At 52.3% G+C, this 13383-nt stretch overlaps 1 protein-coding gene across 5 annotated transcripts in view; it reads right to left on the minus strand.

Moving 5' to 3' along the window:
* The window catches only part of TBC1D10A (TBC1 domain family member 10A), a 30367-nt gene extending 17579 nt beyond the window's left edge, over nucleotides 1–12788 (minus strand). The window contains exons 1-2 of one of the 5 annotated variants that reach the window (XM_036993466.2): nucleotides 12173–12788; nucleotides 10991–11132 (exon numbers count right to left, since the gene is read on the minus strand). In XM_036993466.2, coding sequence (XP_036849361.2) covers nucleotides 10991–11132; nucleotides 12173–12575 — 545 coding nt within the window. In that variant the 5' untranslated portion in view covers nucleotides 12576–12788. Of the gene's footprint in view, nucleotides 1–9645; nucleotides 9826–10990; nucleotides 11133–12172 lie in introns of those variants that run through there. The other 4 variants (XM_036993463.2, XM_036993465.2, XM_036993464.2 and 1 more) reach the window with 4 other exon arrangements.
* Nucleotides 12789–13383: the final 595 nt, after the last annotated feature.

A 13383-nucleotide genomic window follows, 5' to 3' on the forward strand; every position in this document is an offset into this window, starting at 1 on the left:
TTCCAATTCCCCACCTGTAATACGGGGGCAATGCCACCTCCATAGAGAGCAGCAGTAAAGACCACATGAAGCAGTAAATACTGACATATTTCCAGTACTGGCCATGTACTAGCTCTGCCAAGTACTACATATGCACACAATTCCCCAAGGAAATAGTTTTTATTATCTCCATTTAATAGACAAGAAGACTAAAGCTCAGCATGGTTGAGTATTCTGCCTAAGGGTACACAGCCTGGAAGTGGAGGCTGCCACTTAAACACTAAACTATTCAATAAATACAAAGTGCTCCACATGTAACAGGGCCTCAAACCTGTCGCATTCCCTTTCCTCTTCTTTACCACCCAGTAAAGAACCACTAAATCTATGCTGAGTGGGGCAGGGGTGAGCAACACAAAAGTGTGGAAACTTGGGAAGTAGATGTGCGGAGAGAGCACAGCCAATCACAGATCCAGGGACAACCTTCCTTCCCCCACCCAAAGCTGGAAAAATAACTGAGGATAAACAATAGGCTGACCTACTTTGCATGTTGGATAACAACCTCTGGAGTTCATTAACCTAAGAGGTGGTAATGACTGAAAGTATAAATAGCTTTTATGCCAACTCCATAATAATGGATGATGGGAAACTGGAATGCAGGAGAGGGTGTGGGTTGGTGGTATACAAATGGATGATGGTTGGGGCTGGGAGGCCTGTGAGATCACCCAGTGAGTCTGTCCCCTCTCCAGACAGCCAGGGGGGCCTGTAGCCCAGAGGGTGAGTGATTTGTCCAACACCACGCTGTGAGTCAGTGTGGAAAGGGAAGATGGTCTACAGCAGCCTGACACTCCCTTCTGCAGCCTGGCAGCCCCTGGCTTAGAGGCAGGGCAGTGTCCAAGGCTCCCTGTCTGGTGAGAGAGTCTGGCTTGCTTTACTCTGCCTGACGCTCAATGCAAGCGAGTCTGGGCCTGCCTCCTTTTCCCATTAGGAATTCCCTGGCTTTGCTCCGTCCAGCCCTGGTCAGTGCACCCTTCGCTGGCCTCAGTGCCCTGGGCCTCTGCCCAGTTTTCTCCTCTGCTCAGTTCCACACCCCCTCAATGTCAGACAGAAGAAACAGTTCCTTCAGACACTAGCCTTGCTAGCTCCCCAAAGCAAGGAATCTCCCCTCCTCTACCCCTACTCAGCTAGGGAAAGGCAGAGACCACAACAGAAACCCCCAGGGCAGCTCTCCCTGACAACTTCTGAAAGGTTTGGAAACTATTCTCAATGGAAGACTTCCCTTCCCTAAGCCCACACCCTTACCAGGCAGAGTACTACTTGAAATTTCCCACCAGCAACTGAGTCCTCAGATCACAGTCTCACTACGGGCTCACAGGGGATCACCCTGACTCATGTATGGCCCCCCTACCCATCCTTACCAAATTGCTAGATCTTACTAAATTCGTTTTGACTCACTGCTGACTTGAAGGTCCCTCCTCTTCTGACCTAGTCTGAAGGTCTAAACTCCTTCAAGGCTCCCTACCGCCCTCCCTGTCCAGCAGAAACCTCAAGCTCTGGCTTTCAGGCCCTGCAATTCCCTCTGAACATCCATCCCTCTTTTCTCCCCAGTCCTATGTCTAGGCGGCCCTCTCTGAGCTGCCCTCCCTCACTCCTACCCCCACTCCAAATCAGTCCCACTCTTCTTCTGAGGCCTTACTCAGAACTGCCTTTCATTTCTATAGTCTTCCCTAACTGCTTCAGGGACAGAACACAGTCAGTACCTCATTATAGTCCATACACATCTCTCTACAGCCTGAGTTCCAAAACCCAGAACCTATAAAGATGAATAAAATGCTGACCCTGCCCTTGAGGAGGTCAGTCTGGCAGGGGAGACAGATGGGTGAGTAAATAACTAGCACACACAGAAGTGTTACCACAGAGCATGCAGAAAGTGCTAGGAGACTGCAAGAAGCCCACAGGGTCAGGGCAGGGGCGCTGAAGTAAAGCTTTGAAGGGGGGCTGACTTGTGAGCTGGTCCTTGAAGAGCATCAGGAAGAGGCCAGGGGAGAAAGGGAAAAGGACACACCGGGCAGAAGACCCCGAATGAGCGAGCACGAGGTAACAGAAAAGGGCATGGCTCCTTTGGGGAATGTGAACAGTCCAGTGGAGCGAGTACAGCTTTTCCACCCAACTATCCACTCTGCAGAGGCAGCATTCCATGAGAAGGTGTGCTTCCGGAGGCAGGGACTCTGCCAGTCTCATTCTCTGCAGTGTGTCCTGGGCCTAGGACAGAGCCCGGTACCCAGGTGATGCTTAAAAATGTGCACTAACAGATTAATTAGCTTTGTGACCTTGGGCACTCTGAGTTTCAGTTTTCTCCACAGTAAGATGGGAATACTGTCTTCTACCTTATGATCAGGAGGTAAAGCACAGAAAGTTCTTGATAAAGGGCACCCCCTCTCTGGCCTGATAACCAGTTTTGGACCTTCCTTGAAGCCCAGCAAAGGGCTGAGCACAGATGTGCTTTATGACAGCCTTTCATAACATTATAATTCCAATATTTAATTAACGTAACTGAATGTTACAACGCTTACCAGGCACTTGCCATGCACCAGACATGGTGCTCAGCACTTAACTTACATGATTTCATTTAATCCTGACAACAAGCCCATGAGATAGGCCCTCCCATTATCATCTATCCCGCCTTCGGCAGATGAAGAAACCCTGATTTCCAGCAAGCCAGTAACTATCCAAGGTCCGGGGTGAGTAGAGGAGAGCCCTGGGAGGTGAATCCAAGCCCTGCTCTTCTCCCACTCTATCACTCAACTCTAGCACTGAGTGCTGTCCACACGGCTAGGTATGCACAAGCCTTGTGCCTGGGGAGCCTGGAATTTAGTAAGCTCAGAGCCATAAACTGTGCAATGCTTGGCAAGTCACTTTACCTCTTTGGGATTTGATATCTGCATCTGTAAAATGGGGTTATGATGACAACTATGTCTCACAGAATTAAAGAAGGTGGTGTCAGTGAAAGCCTGGTCCACCATGCAGGTTCCTCTGTGAAACGGCATTACCATGTGACTGTGCTGGAAGGATGGAGAAGGTCACACACAGGCAGGACAGGAAGCCCAGGATGAAAGTCTACAAGGGACACAGGCGGGTGGTGGTAATTATGAAGAAAACTCAAGTGACTGCCACCACCCAAGAGGGCAGAGGCCCCAGGCAGCTCTACGGTAGCATGTTTTGAGTTGAATCTCAGGAGACCCACCTCTATTCTCACTTCTGCTTTACCTTTATAGGCCAAGGAAAAGGCAGATCAGGACCTCAGTGTCAGGGTCACCTAAAGACCGTTCCAAATGACTCCTGTGCAACGAGTGGGGGATTCCCTAGCAGGCCAGAAAGCTCAAGACCACCAGCTGAGTGGGACTGGCTGCTGCCTTATCCCCAAGGCCAAGGAGGTGGGCAGAGCATACTTAGGAATCAGGGTCTTCACACCCAGGCTCATTCTCGCACCATTATGCCAAAGGCCTGAAGTGAATCTCAGAGGATAACTCACACTTGAATTATAAGAGCCACCATATACCACAAAGCCCTTACTTTGCAGCAGGCACTATGCCGGGCACTTCACCAACATCACCTCCCTGAATCCTTATAACACTCCCTCTCCCAAGGCCACCAGCTGGCCCACTCACAGATCCAGAGAGGCCACATGGCTAGAAAGTGACAGAGCCAGAAGTCAAAGCCAAGTCTGCTGATGTCTTGAACCCAGGTTCTCCCAGGCCCAAATTTTTTTTGTGAAACCAAGATAGAGAGAGAAAGGAAAGTAGCACAACCCTTCAACAGGGGCTGGCTGGAAAGGGTCGCTTGTGGACCCAGAGGCCGCTGGAGGGGAACAGGAGTTCTCTACACTAGTTCCTGGTCCCCTTCACTACCCAGCTGCTCCTGCCTTGTTTTGGGGCACAGGCCTGTGTGTCGAGACCTGGAACAGAATGTGTGCCATTCACCAGAATAACTCAACGACAGAAACAACTAAAAAGCCTAATAGGAGAAGTGCAGACACTTGGGGCTGGGCTAAAGTCCTACGGCTGGGACAGGGATGGGGAGGAGAGGCTACACAATGGCCACTAGCTTTGACAAGATAGAAAATTGGGAAGGAGCAATCCTGGGTTCCAGACCCAGTTCAGTCACTTGCTCAGCTTCAGTTCCCTCATCTGTAAATGGAGTAAAATAAAGCTTACCCTTACTGAGTCCCTCTTGCTCCTGTAAGGATAACTGCAAGGCAACAGGAGCGAAAGCACTTTGCAGACCAAAAAGCTACACAAAGCCTCCTTTAATTGGATTATACTCCCCCAGACAGGAGGGCTAGTGGTCCTATGTGCAGAGAGGTCCTCTCACAAGCAGAACAGAGTAGAGGATGCTAGAAGCACTAGCCTTTGTGGGCTGTGCAATGACGACCCCCTGCACTTACGTGGCACCTCATAAAAAAACTTCTCAAAGCACTTTTCACATACCCCAAGATGAGCCTCAGAATGATAGAAGCAGAAGAGCTCTTCAACATCATCCCATTAAAACTGCTTTGCTCTATTATGTTGGGGAAACTGAGACTTAAACTTTATCAGGTTAGACAGCTGGTTAGGGACCCAGTGAGGCCCAGGACTCAGGTCTCCTGACCCTTGTGCAGCAGTCTTTGCTTACACTATGCTCCTAATCCAGTTATCTGATTTGATCCTCACAATCCGTTTGTATATACAAGCCACACTTTCAACTGCATGTTGAATGTCTACAACTTCCGGGCTAGGCTCTAAGTCCTGGGAGGGCAGGACCAGGTCTGTATCCTCTGAGCCTAGCACACAGCTGCACACATAGTAAGCACAAGATGAAAAAAAGGGAGCATTAGTCCTGCGGTCAGGTGTGGGGCCATCCTAAGTTACACACTAGAAGGGTCAGTGGTTGGAGCAGGCAGTGGCACTTTGACTCCTGTGCCTGGTTCAGAGCCCTCTCCCACTAGCAGCAAAAATCCCACATTTGCAGCTAGAATCTCTCATCTCTGAGAGATGACTCGTGGTGCCCCAAGTGCTGAAGGCTTTTCTCCTAGGCATGGGCCTTGCTCCTACCTGTCCCAGCTGAGGCACTAGACCCAGGAACAGAATAAAGACGCAAGGTGAGGCCTCATCAGCCCTCAGCTGCCATCTGCCTCCCCTCGATCATTTTATGCTGTGCTCAAAGGCCCAAACCTCCCCTCCCCAGCTGCACACACCACCCTAGGGTAAATTTGTTGTGCCCTCAGGCCTTCCTCCTCTCTCCTCGGAGAGGATTCTGCCTTTCCTTGCAGCCTTCCTTGACATCCAGTGTTTTTATTGGGCAGAGACCACAAAGCTCAGTACTACTCATCCACCCCTCCCAACCAGGCCAGCTACCCCTCTCTCCTACTGCAGACAAAGAACCCCTTGATGTGCCCTGGGCCTGCCAACCATGCCAGGCACCTTGGGGAGCCCAGGGCTGCAACCAAGCAGAGTCAGCAGCAGCCCACTGTCTACTTCAGAGGAAAGCCACAGCTGGCCTTCCCTGTCTGTGACCAGAAGGCCCCAGGATGGGTTCTGTGAAAGGCAACTTCAGCTTGTCCCAAGCCTTCCCAACTTCCCGTCAATCCACACAGCCAGTCAGGCCCCATGCCTACCAATTTGCTGGCCTCTCTATCCTCATAGCTCCAGACCAATTCCTGGCCTCTTCAGAGTCCTTTTGGGGTATCCCAAACTCTCCCTACTGGTCTCACTGCCTGCAGGCCTGCTCCTCTTTAAGCCATATTCCACACCAGCACCACACTGGCCTTGACAAGAGACAGCCTGCCATTCAAGGCTAGGCATGGTCAACCCAACCTACTTTCCTAGCCTCCCTTGCTTCACATCCTCCTCCTGCCATCTGCTCTTCTTGTCACCTCTACTCTTGGCACACCACAGTTCTCAAACAGCTTGCTTCTGTGGGGACTTAGCACATGGTTCCCTTCCATCCAATGGAATGCTCTTCCTTGCTCCTTCTGAGGCCTGGACCAAATGCTGCTGCTTCCTTCTGGGCTCCTATAGGTGGAGTTAGATGCTTCTTCCTAGATATTCCCAGAACAACCATACACCTCAGTTTAATCCTTATCAGTCAACACTGTAATGATTTATTTGTGGTACTATTTTCAACCAATCCATGAACCTCTTAAAGGCAACAAGACCCAGACCTCTGGTTCAGTTCTGTATCCCTTGTCTCAGTCACAGGGGCTGGAGAAGAAGGTGCTCAATACATGTTTTGTAAAAAAGCTCACTGATAAAATGGATAAGCTGGCGAAAGTAAGCCTTGGCTTTCTCTCCCAGGCTCCTGAACCTGCTGCCTATTTCCATGCCTGAAGAGCAGCAAGGAGCTAAGCTGTGACAGCTCCTGAGCAGCTGGACAGGGCACGGAATGGAGTAGGGTGGGGTGGAAAAGGGAAAGAGAAAGATGACATAAAGAACACCACAGTTGGCAGCTTCCCTGAAATCCTGGACAGGATGGTGAAGCATCAGGAACAATGGTTTGCCAGTGATGCAGCCAGGACGTTTTCTACCTACTGGGGGGTTCCCTGGGTCTAGGATAGCTGCGGATTGCCAGGAGCAGTAAAAGCAACTAAAGGAGGCCTCCTTCCCCTCAGGTGTGCTGCCTGTAGCACAAAGAAAGTGATCAGTTAAGGCACTGAACATGAGTAGATGATGACTGGTTCTGCCCTGGTGGGCAATGCATCCTGGCATGGAGGCTCAGTTGTCTTCGAGGGAGGAACAGAAGGAGCAGTGCCATGTGGCTGGGGTAGCAATGAGCTGAGAGCCAAAGATCTGGGATCCCTCCCTAATCTGGCTCCATTGTTAACTGACTATGAGGCTTCTCCAAGCCTCAGATTCCTCACCTGTTTGGGGAGCATAATCCTTGCCTTACCTACAAAGAAACATTCTTCCAAAAGACCCGCACCAAAGTCAGATGACCATTAGGCAGTATTTTGGGGTCAAGAGCAATGCAGTGTAGACTCTGGCATATGGGAGGGCTGGACCAAGCCTGATGTGGTCAGGCTTGCAGGGTGTCCCCCAGGACCTTTCCCACTGAGTCTTTCTCTGACCTGGCTGGCTATGAACTTTCACTGTTCTGAGACCTGCCTTGCCCTCCCACGCTGGGATGGGGAGGTAGCCAAGTTCCTGCTAAATGCTGCTCTGGTCCAGGGGCCTTAGGGACTGGTGAGCACCTGGCAGTCTGCTTGCTGCCACCTTAACAAGGCTTAGTCACTGGATTCAGCATTGAGAAACAGGTTCTGGTCCCAGTACTGCCATTCACCAGCTGGCAAACCTTAGGCACTTGTATTCTCAGATCTTCAGTGTGCTCTTCTACAGAATGGAAATAACCGCCCTTCTCAGGGAAAAGTGAAGGCTCACCATTGGTTAGGATTCACTGCCCACAGGGGAGGGACCTCCATGACACTCATCATCACAGCCAGACATGGATAGCAGAACATGAGAAGACAAGACCATTAGCTACTCCGGTCTTTAAGAGGAGGAAGAACATTCACTGAGCACCTGTTGTAGACCAGGCTCTTTTCAAATAAATAATCAGCTCATTTAAACCTCACAAAAACACTGCAAAGTCAGTATTATCATTTCAATGTGAGAAAGTGAGGCTTAGAAAAGTAAAGCAGTATGTCACAGACAGCCAGACTCCAGAGGAGGGTGAGGAGGGAGCACAGAGCACCTTCCTTCTCCCACCTCAGCGCAAGCAGATTGGATTTGGCTGGAGCAGAGCCAGGCCTTACTGGCCCTCTGGAGGTCCTGTTTCAGACACAGATGCTGGGAGCACAAAACATCAAGCAGGCCCTACTGCCTTATCTCTTTCCCACAGCTTAGGATTTCCTAGCAGGCGGACACACAGGCACCTTCCCAGAGTGGCAGCTGGTGTGCTGACCCCCTCCGTCACCAAGTCAAATCTTGTCTGAGGCCCTAGAACACCCGCAGGGCCACCAAACCGGATTTTTCTTTGAGGCTGGAAGAAGAGAAGGAGGAGAAAAAATGGAAGGCCTATGGTCTAGAGTCACAGACCAGGGCTCCACATGCACGGCTGCCGCCTTCCAGCTGGCTCACCCAGTGACACTCCACTGCCACTCCATGCTCTCCTGGGAGCGGTAACAGCTCAAGAAAAGAGGCTGCTCTGAGCTTCCAAACTGGGGAAGTTGATGGGAAGGCAGGGAGGCAGGCTCTGGCCTGCCAGGAGGGCCCTGGCCCTACCCCAACAAAAACTGGCACAGACCAAACTGCAGGGATGTCAGTTAAGCCAGTTCTATGATTCCCAAAGCCAGAGGGCTGCCATAGTTGGCTAGGAGTAGTAGAGGATCCAGGGAGGAACTGAATCAGAAGACTACACTGCTATTCCAGATGTTTCTCCCTAGGCCCAACTAAGATCCCTCTCCCCCCTAACAGGAAGCCAACACCCATGGGATCCCAGACAGCATAGCTCGCTTCATCTGGCCTGCAGCACCGAGCAGACTGAAGCTGAGTGGGAAGTCCAGCCTCAGGAGGCCAGTCCTAGCAGTCACACGGTAAAAGGAGAGGGAGGTCAGGGACCCGCCTCTCTTAGGCCATCTCCCTCAGGCCACGAGATCTGGTAACCAGCTGGCATGCTTCTTTCCTCTCCCGACCCCTTCCCTCCATGCTGCAGAGGGGATGCCCCAGACAGGTCTGCTCATCTACCCCAAAATAACAGGAATGATAACATCACTCTTCCTACACTTGTCTGTTAAGGACACTTATTTCTCCTCCTCTGGACCTTCCCAGGCTTCAACAACCTGCTGGGACTCCAGCCACACCAGAAAATGACTACTACTAGCACCCCTGTCTGTGCCCATGCCACCCACTAGGCCCTTTGCTGGCTGGCTGTTTTCTTGCCTCTCCACACTTAATAGCTACTGCTCAAGAACAGACAGGGACAACCTCAGGACAACCAAAATTTCCCTACAGGTGGTTTAAAAGACAAACAAGGTGAAAAATGGAAATTGCTTAGAGCTGGGAATTGGGAGTTCTGGGTTCAATTCCTGACTTTGCTCCTACTAGATTGAAGGAGTGAGGCTCCACTTCTCTCAGGCCTCAGTATGATGATGGTCATCTCTAAGGCCACTTTCAGCTTTCTTACTTAAAATGTCTGTCAGTAAATGTCATTCAGTAAGTAATATTAATTGGGCATTTACTTCTCTGCAGGCCTGAGGAGAGAAAGGTGAATACGCCTAGTTCCAGCCCTGAAGCTGATCAGGGTCATGAACTAGTAATGACAACATACTCTTACCCTTGCTGGGCTGTCCCTGTTAGCCTCCCACTGAGGGAGTCAAAAGTGCCGAGCTAAGCCAGGGAAGGTGAGGACAGGCAGGTTCTTGCCAGGTACCTTCTGTTCTACCTGTTCAGCGCCTGATTTTCTGCTGGGACCACAGGCCATATTAATGGTGAAGGCAGTATAAACTGTCCTGATGTGGGTGTCAGAAACCCCGGGTTAAAGTCTTGGTTCTGCCACTAATATGCTGTGTGATCTTAAGCAAGTTATTCTCCTCTCTGGGCCTGTTCCTCATCTGTTTAATAAGTGCTGGGCTCGTCAATTTCTTAAGATCCCTTCCAGCTCAAAAAGTCTATGATTTTACATACCCATGCCACGTACCTATCAGTCAACTGAGCAGGGTAGCCTCTGATCTTCTTTCTTTCCCATCCCCTCGCCTCCAGCAACTGTCAAAACTGACCTTCTTGAGACAACCTTTGGCCCAGGATGGCTGAAATGGACCTTTAATCTGAAGCCAGAGTCCCCGCCATCTCTACTGCAGCTGTCAGTGCTACTGTTTCACTTCTCTGGGATAGCACATGGACTCCTAGCCCTCAACCACGAGACTGAGTTCAGGGCGGTCACCCTGAAACTTCCCATAACTTCCCCTCTATGGCCTTGGGCAGGGACTTGCTTTTGGCTTTTTGGAACCACAATATAAAGCAGGAAACATCCACACTTTCAGACACCAGAGATTTTATGTTGACCAACAGGGTCAACAAAGTGAGGCAGGGAGAGAAGAGGGGACCTGGGTTCCAACCTCAGCCCCAGCCCTACAGACACCAGGGATACCGAGGGCATCTGCAGAGCCTGGGTTTGCTGATGGAGTTGGGGAAGACAAACGTCTGGCTGCCAGGTTGAGGACTACAGCCAAAGGGAGGTACTCCCACTGGGGCCTCTCTGTCTACAAATACCAGAGGTATGCCCTCATTTTTCTCCTGAATTCTCAGACCCTTAGAAGGAAAAAAAAAGAAAACTAACATTTTCTGGGCCCCTACTTTTGACAAGCACTGTGCTAGGCACCTTAGCATACCTGAACTCATATACTCCACATAGTAAATTTGCGAGTAGATATTACTGTTGCCCTTTACAGTGAGTAAACAGGCTCAGAAATTCAGGATTCTTGCCAAAGGTCACACAGCCAGAAAATGTGATTTCTTCCTAAATCTCACCTTTTCCCACTATATCACACTGGTCTGTACCCTGAGATCTGGTTAACTGTCTGATAAGCTTGTAGTAGCAGGAATTTCTATCTCCTGGAATTCACCAGCAAATCTGAGTTCTTCCTTCCAGGAAACCATTAATGCAACAAGGAACTCCTTTTCCACCTTCTCAAGACCCCATCCCTCCCAGGGCCCTGACTGCTGGTAACTGCTCCTCAAATAAAAAATGCGCCCCAAGTCCCTTTTGGGTTCTTACAAGCTAATCTCTGGGGAACTGTGACAAAGCATCAAGTAGGGTGAGGAATAAGAATGGGGTGCTCTCTGAATCCTGTAGACTAGGTTTACCCTGCTGTGAGCAAATAGGGAGAGGCTGCAAGGGACAGAAGAGAGGAGAAAACTCTCTTTAGGGGAGGGGCCTACACTTGTCCAAAGGAGGAGGAGGCCTAGTGAATATGAGGCTTGGGACTGGGGAAAATCCCGGAAGTGACTTTTAAAGGGCTGTTTGTGTGGGGCGGGGTTCTTACAGATGGTGAAGGCACATAAGCCACAAGAGGGGCTGCAGGAGCCTTGGACAGTCACAACTGGTCAGAGAAGGAGAGGAAAGGGCCGCTGGAGTAGGGTCATGGCTGAGTCTCTGGGCCTCCACAGATGATTGTATGGGGCTGTCTGTTGAAGGGGAGGCACATCACAAGGGAGGCTTGTCAGTTCTGTGCAGAACACTGGTACCATGTGACAGGACGGATGGGATGGGCATGGGGTCTGGGGTCCATCTTCCCGAAAGAGACTACCAGCCCACACATACGAGCTCTGTGTGTATGGGCTCAGGGAGTTCTGTGCAGCAGAGTATGGCTGCCCAGTTTACCCAGCTTGCGGGGAAGGTGCTGCTCCATCACCTCACACTTACCTGCCTGCCAGCTGGGTGCCTGGGTGCTCTGCGGGTGGGGGATCTGGGTGTGCTATGAGGAGGGGCTCTGCTGTCTTCCTGCCTGCCCCCCACATCTGTGTTTTGGGAGGAGGTGATGTTCCCACAGCATACATGGAGACAACAGTTTCTCTGGAGGGGAGGCACTGTCACCCTCTGTGTACTGGGAAAGGGGAGTGTCTGCCTACCTGTTGCCAGTGACAGCAAGAAAGCTGCCTCTGAGGGAGGGGAGCACTCTCTGACTCCCCACGAGGGGCAGGGTCTTTCTGCGCCAGCGTGGGCCATGTCTGTGAGGAAGCTGACCAATGTCAGTCCTAGAGTGGGGTGGGGGCAGGGCAGTCTGTCCTTCTGAAGTCTGCTTAAGGTGTCCCCCTGGTGTGGGGGTGGTGGGGTGGGGGTGTCCACGCCTGGGGGATGGAGTACGGAGAGCATCTGTCTGTTGGGGGAGGGGCAGCCATCTGTGAGCCTGTCGGGGGCAAAGTCAGTCAGCCCCGGGGCGCAGGAAAAGCAGGGCTGGGACAGGTGTCTGTCGTTCTGTCCCCTTCCTGGGGGCGGGTCGGCCTGTCCGGGTTGGGGGCAGGGAGGAGGTGGGGTTGGCCTGTCTGTCCCTAGGTCAGAAATGCAGGCGAGGGTCTGGTCATCTGCCTGGGAGGGGAGGTGGGGGCGGGGCGGGGGAGAGGAGGAGTCGTTGTCCCCGGTCGGGAAGGGTGGCCCTGTCCGTGTCGAGGCCCCCACGCCGCGGGCCCCCGCCCGGGCTCCGGCCCCGAGCCCCGGAGCTACTCACGCGCCCTCGGCGCCCTGCGAGCCCACGATGAAGCCAAACTTGTCGATGCGGCGCTCAGCGAAGCCGTTGGCCTCTGAGTCGGAGCCGAGAGAGCTGAGCTCGTCGGCGGCTGCGGCGTCGGGGCCCGGAGCCAGGCTCTCCCGGGTCTCCGACAAGCCCTCCTCGGCCGCGGGCGTGCGCGGCCCGTTCTCTCCGAGGCTCCTCGCCATCCCGGCCGCGCCCGCCGCCTCAGCCTGAGCGGCCACCTCCGCCACCTCAGCCGCCGGGCCACCGCCGACGCCACCGATGCCCCGCCCGCGCACCGCACCCATTGGCCGCCGCAAGGCTGAGGGCGGGGCCCAAGGCCCTCCAGGGAGCTTCGCCCCACGCCCAATGGGCTCCACGAACCCCAGGGCCCGCCCATCTTCCCCAGGGTGGCGCCAACCGGCCCGACGTGACGGGGCGGGGCAGCAGGCACCCGGAGCCCTCCTCTCCGGGCTGCCAATCAAGAGAGTTCACCTGAACCAGCAACTCGGGCATTTCCGGGTTGGCCCCTAGCCGGCCTGTCACCTGCAGCTCTGCTCCAGCAAAGACCAAGGGCGTCCGCTGGGGATTCCGCATCTGCCTCCTGAACACCAGCTCCAAGCAAGACCGGAGGGCGAGGGACGTGGGTGGGGATTGTTTCTCACATTCATTTGAGCAGCTTTGGGAGACCCAGGGTGGTTCCAGGGACTTGCCCAGGGATACTCAGCGGCTTTAAAGGCTCAGGCTGAGCTCCTTCAGCGGACCCTTTCTTCTGCTCACTGTTTCTGGGGCTTTAACTTGTGGAATACCTAATTAATGACCAAGTTTACTGAGCCACTCGCTGCCCCAACTTCTTTCTCTTGAATCATTCTCCTCAGCTTTGAGACATAATCAACGTCATAAAAATACCCGTTTAAAACGTATAATTCAATGGTTTAAGCATATTTACAGTTCTACAGGCGTGGAGTCTGGAGTCCATCTTTTATGAAACCATTGCCTAATTTTTTAACATTATCGTCACGCTGAAAATAAATTCCTATCCATTACCAGTCACTTCCCATCCTTCTTCCCCCAGTCCCTGGCAACCACTAATCTTGTCTCCATAGATTTGCCTTTTCGTTAGTCATATAATGGAATCATATGTGGCCTTTGCAGCTAGCTGCTTCCATTTAGTGTTTCTAAGGTTCATCCATGTTGCAGCATGTATC

This window comes from Manis javanica, chromosome 15 (assembly GCF_040802235.1).
Source record: "Manis javanica isolate MJ-LG chromosome 15, MJ_LKY, whole genome shotgun sequence".
NCBI lineage: Eukaryota > Metazoa > Chordata > Mammalia > Pholidota > Manidae > Manis > Manis javanica.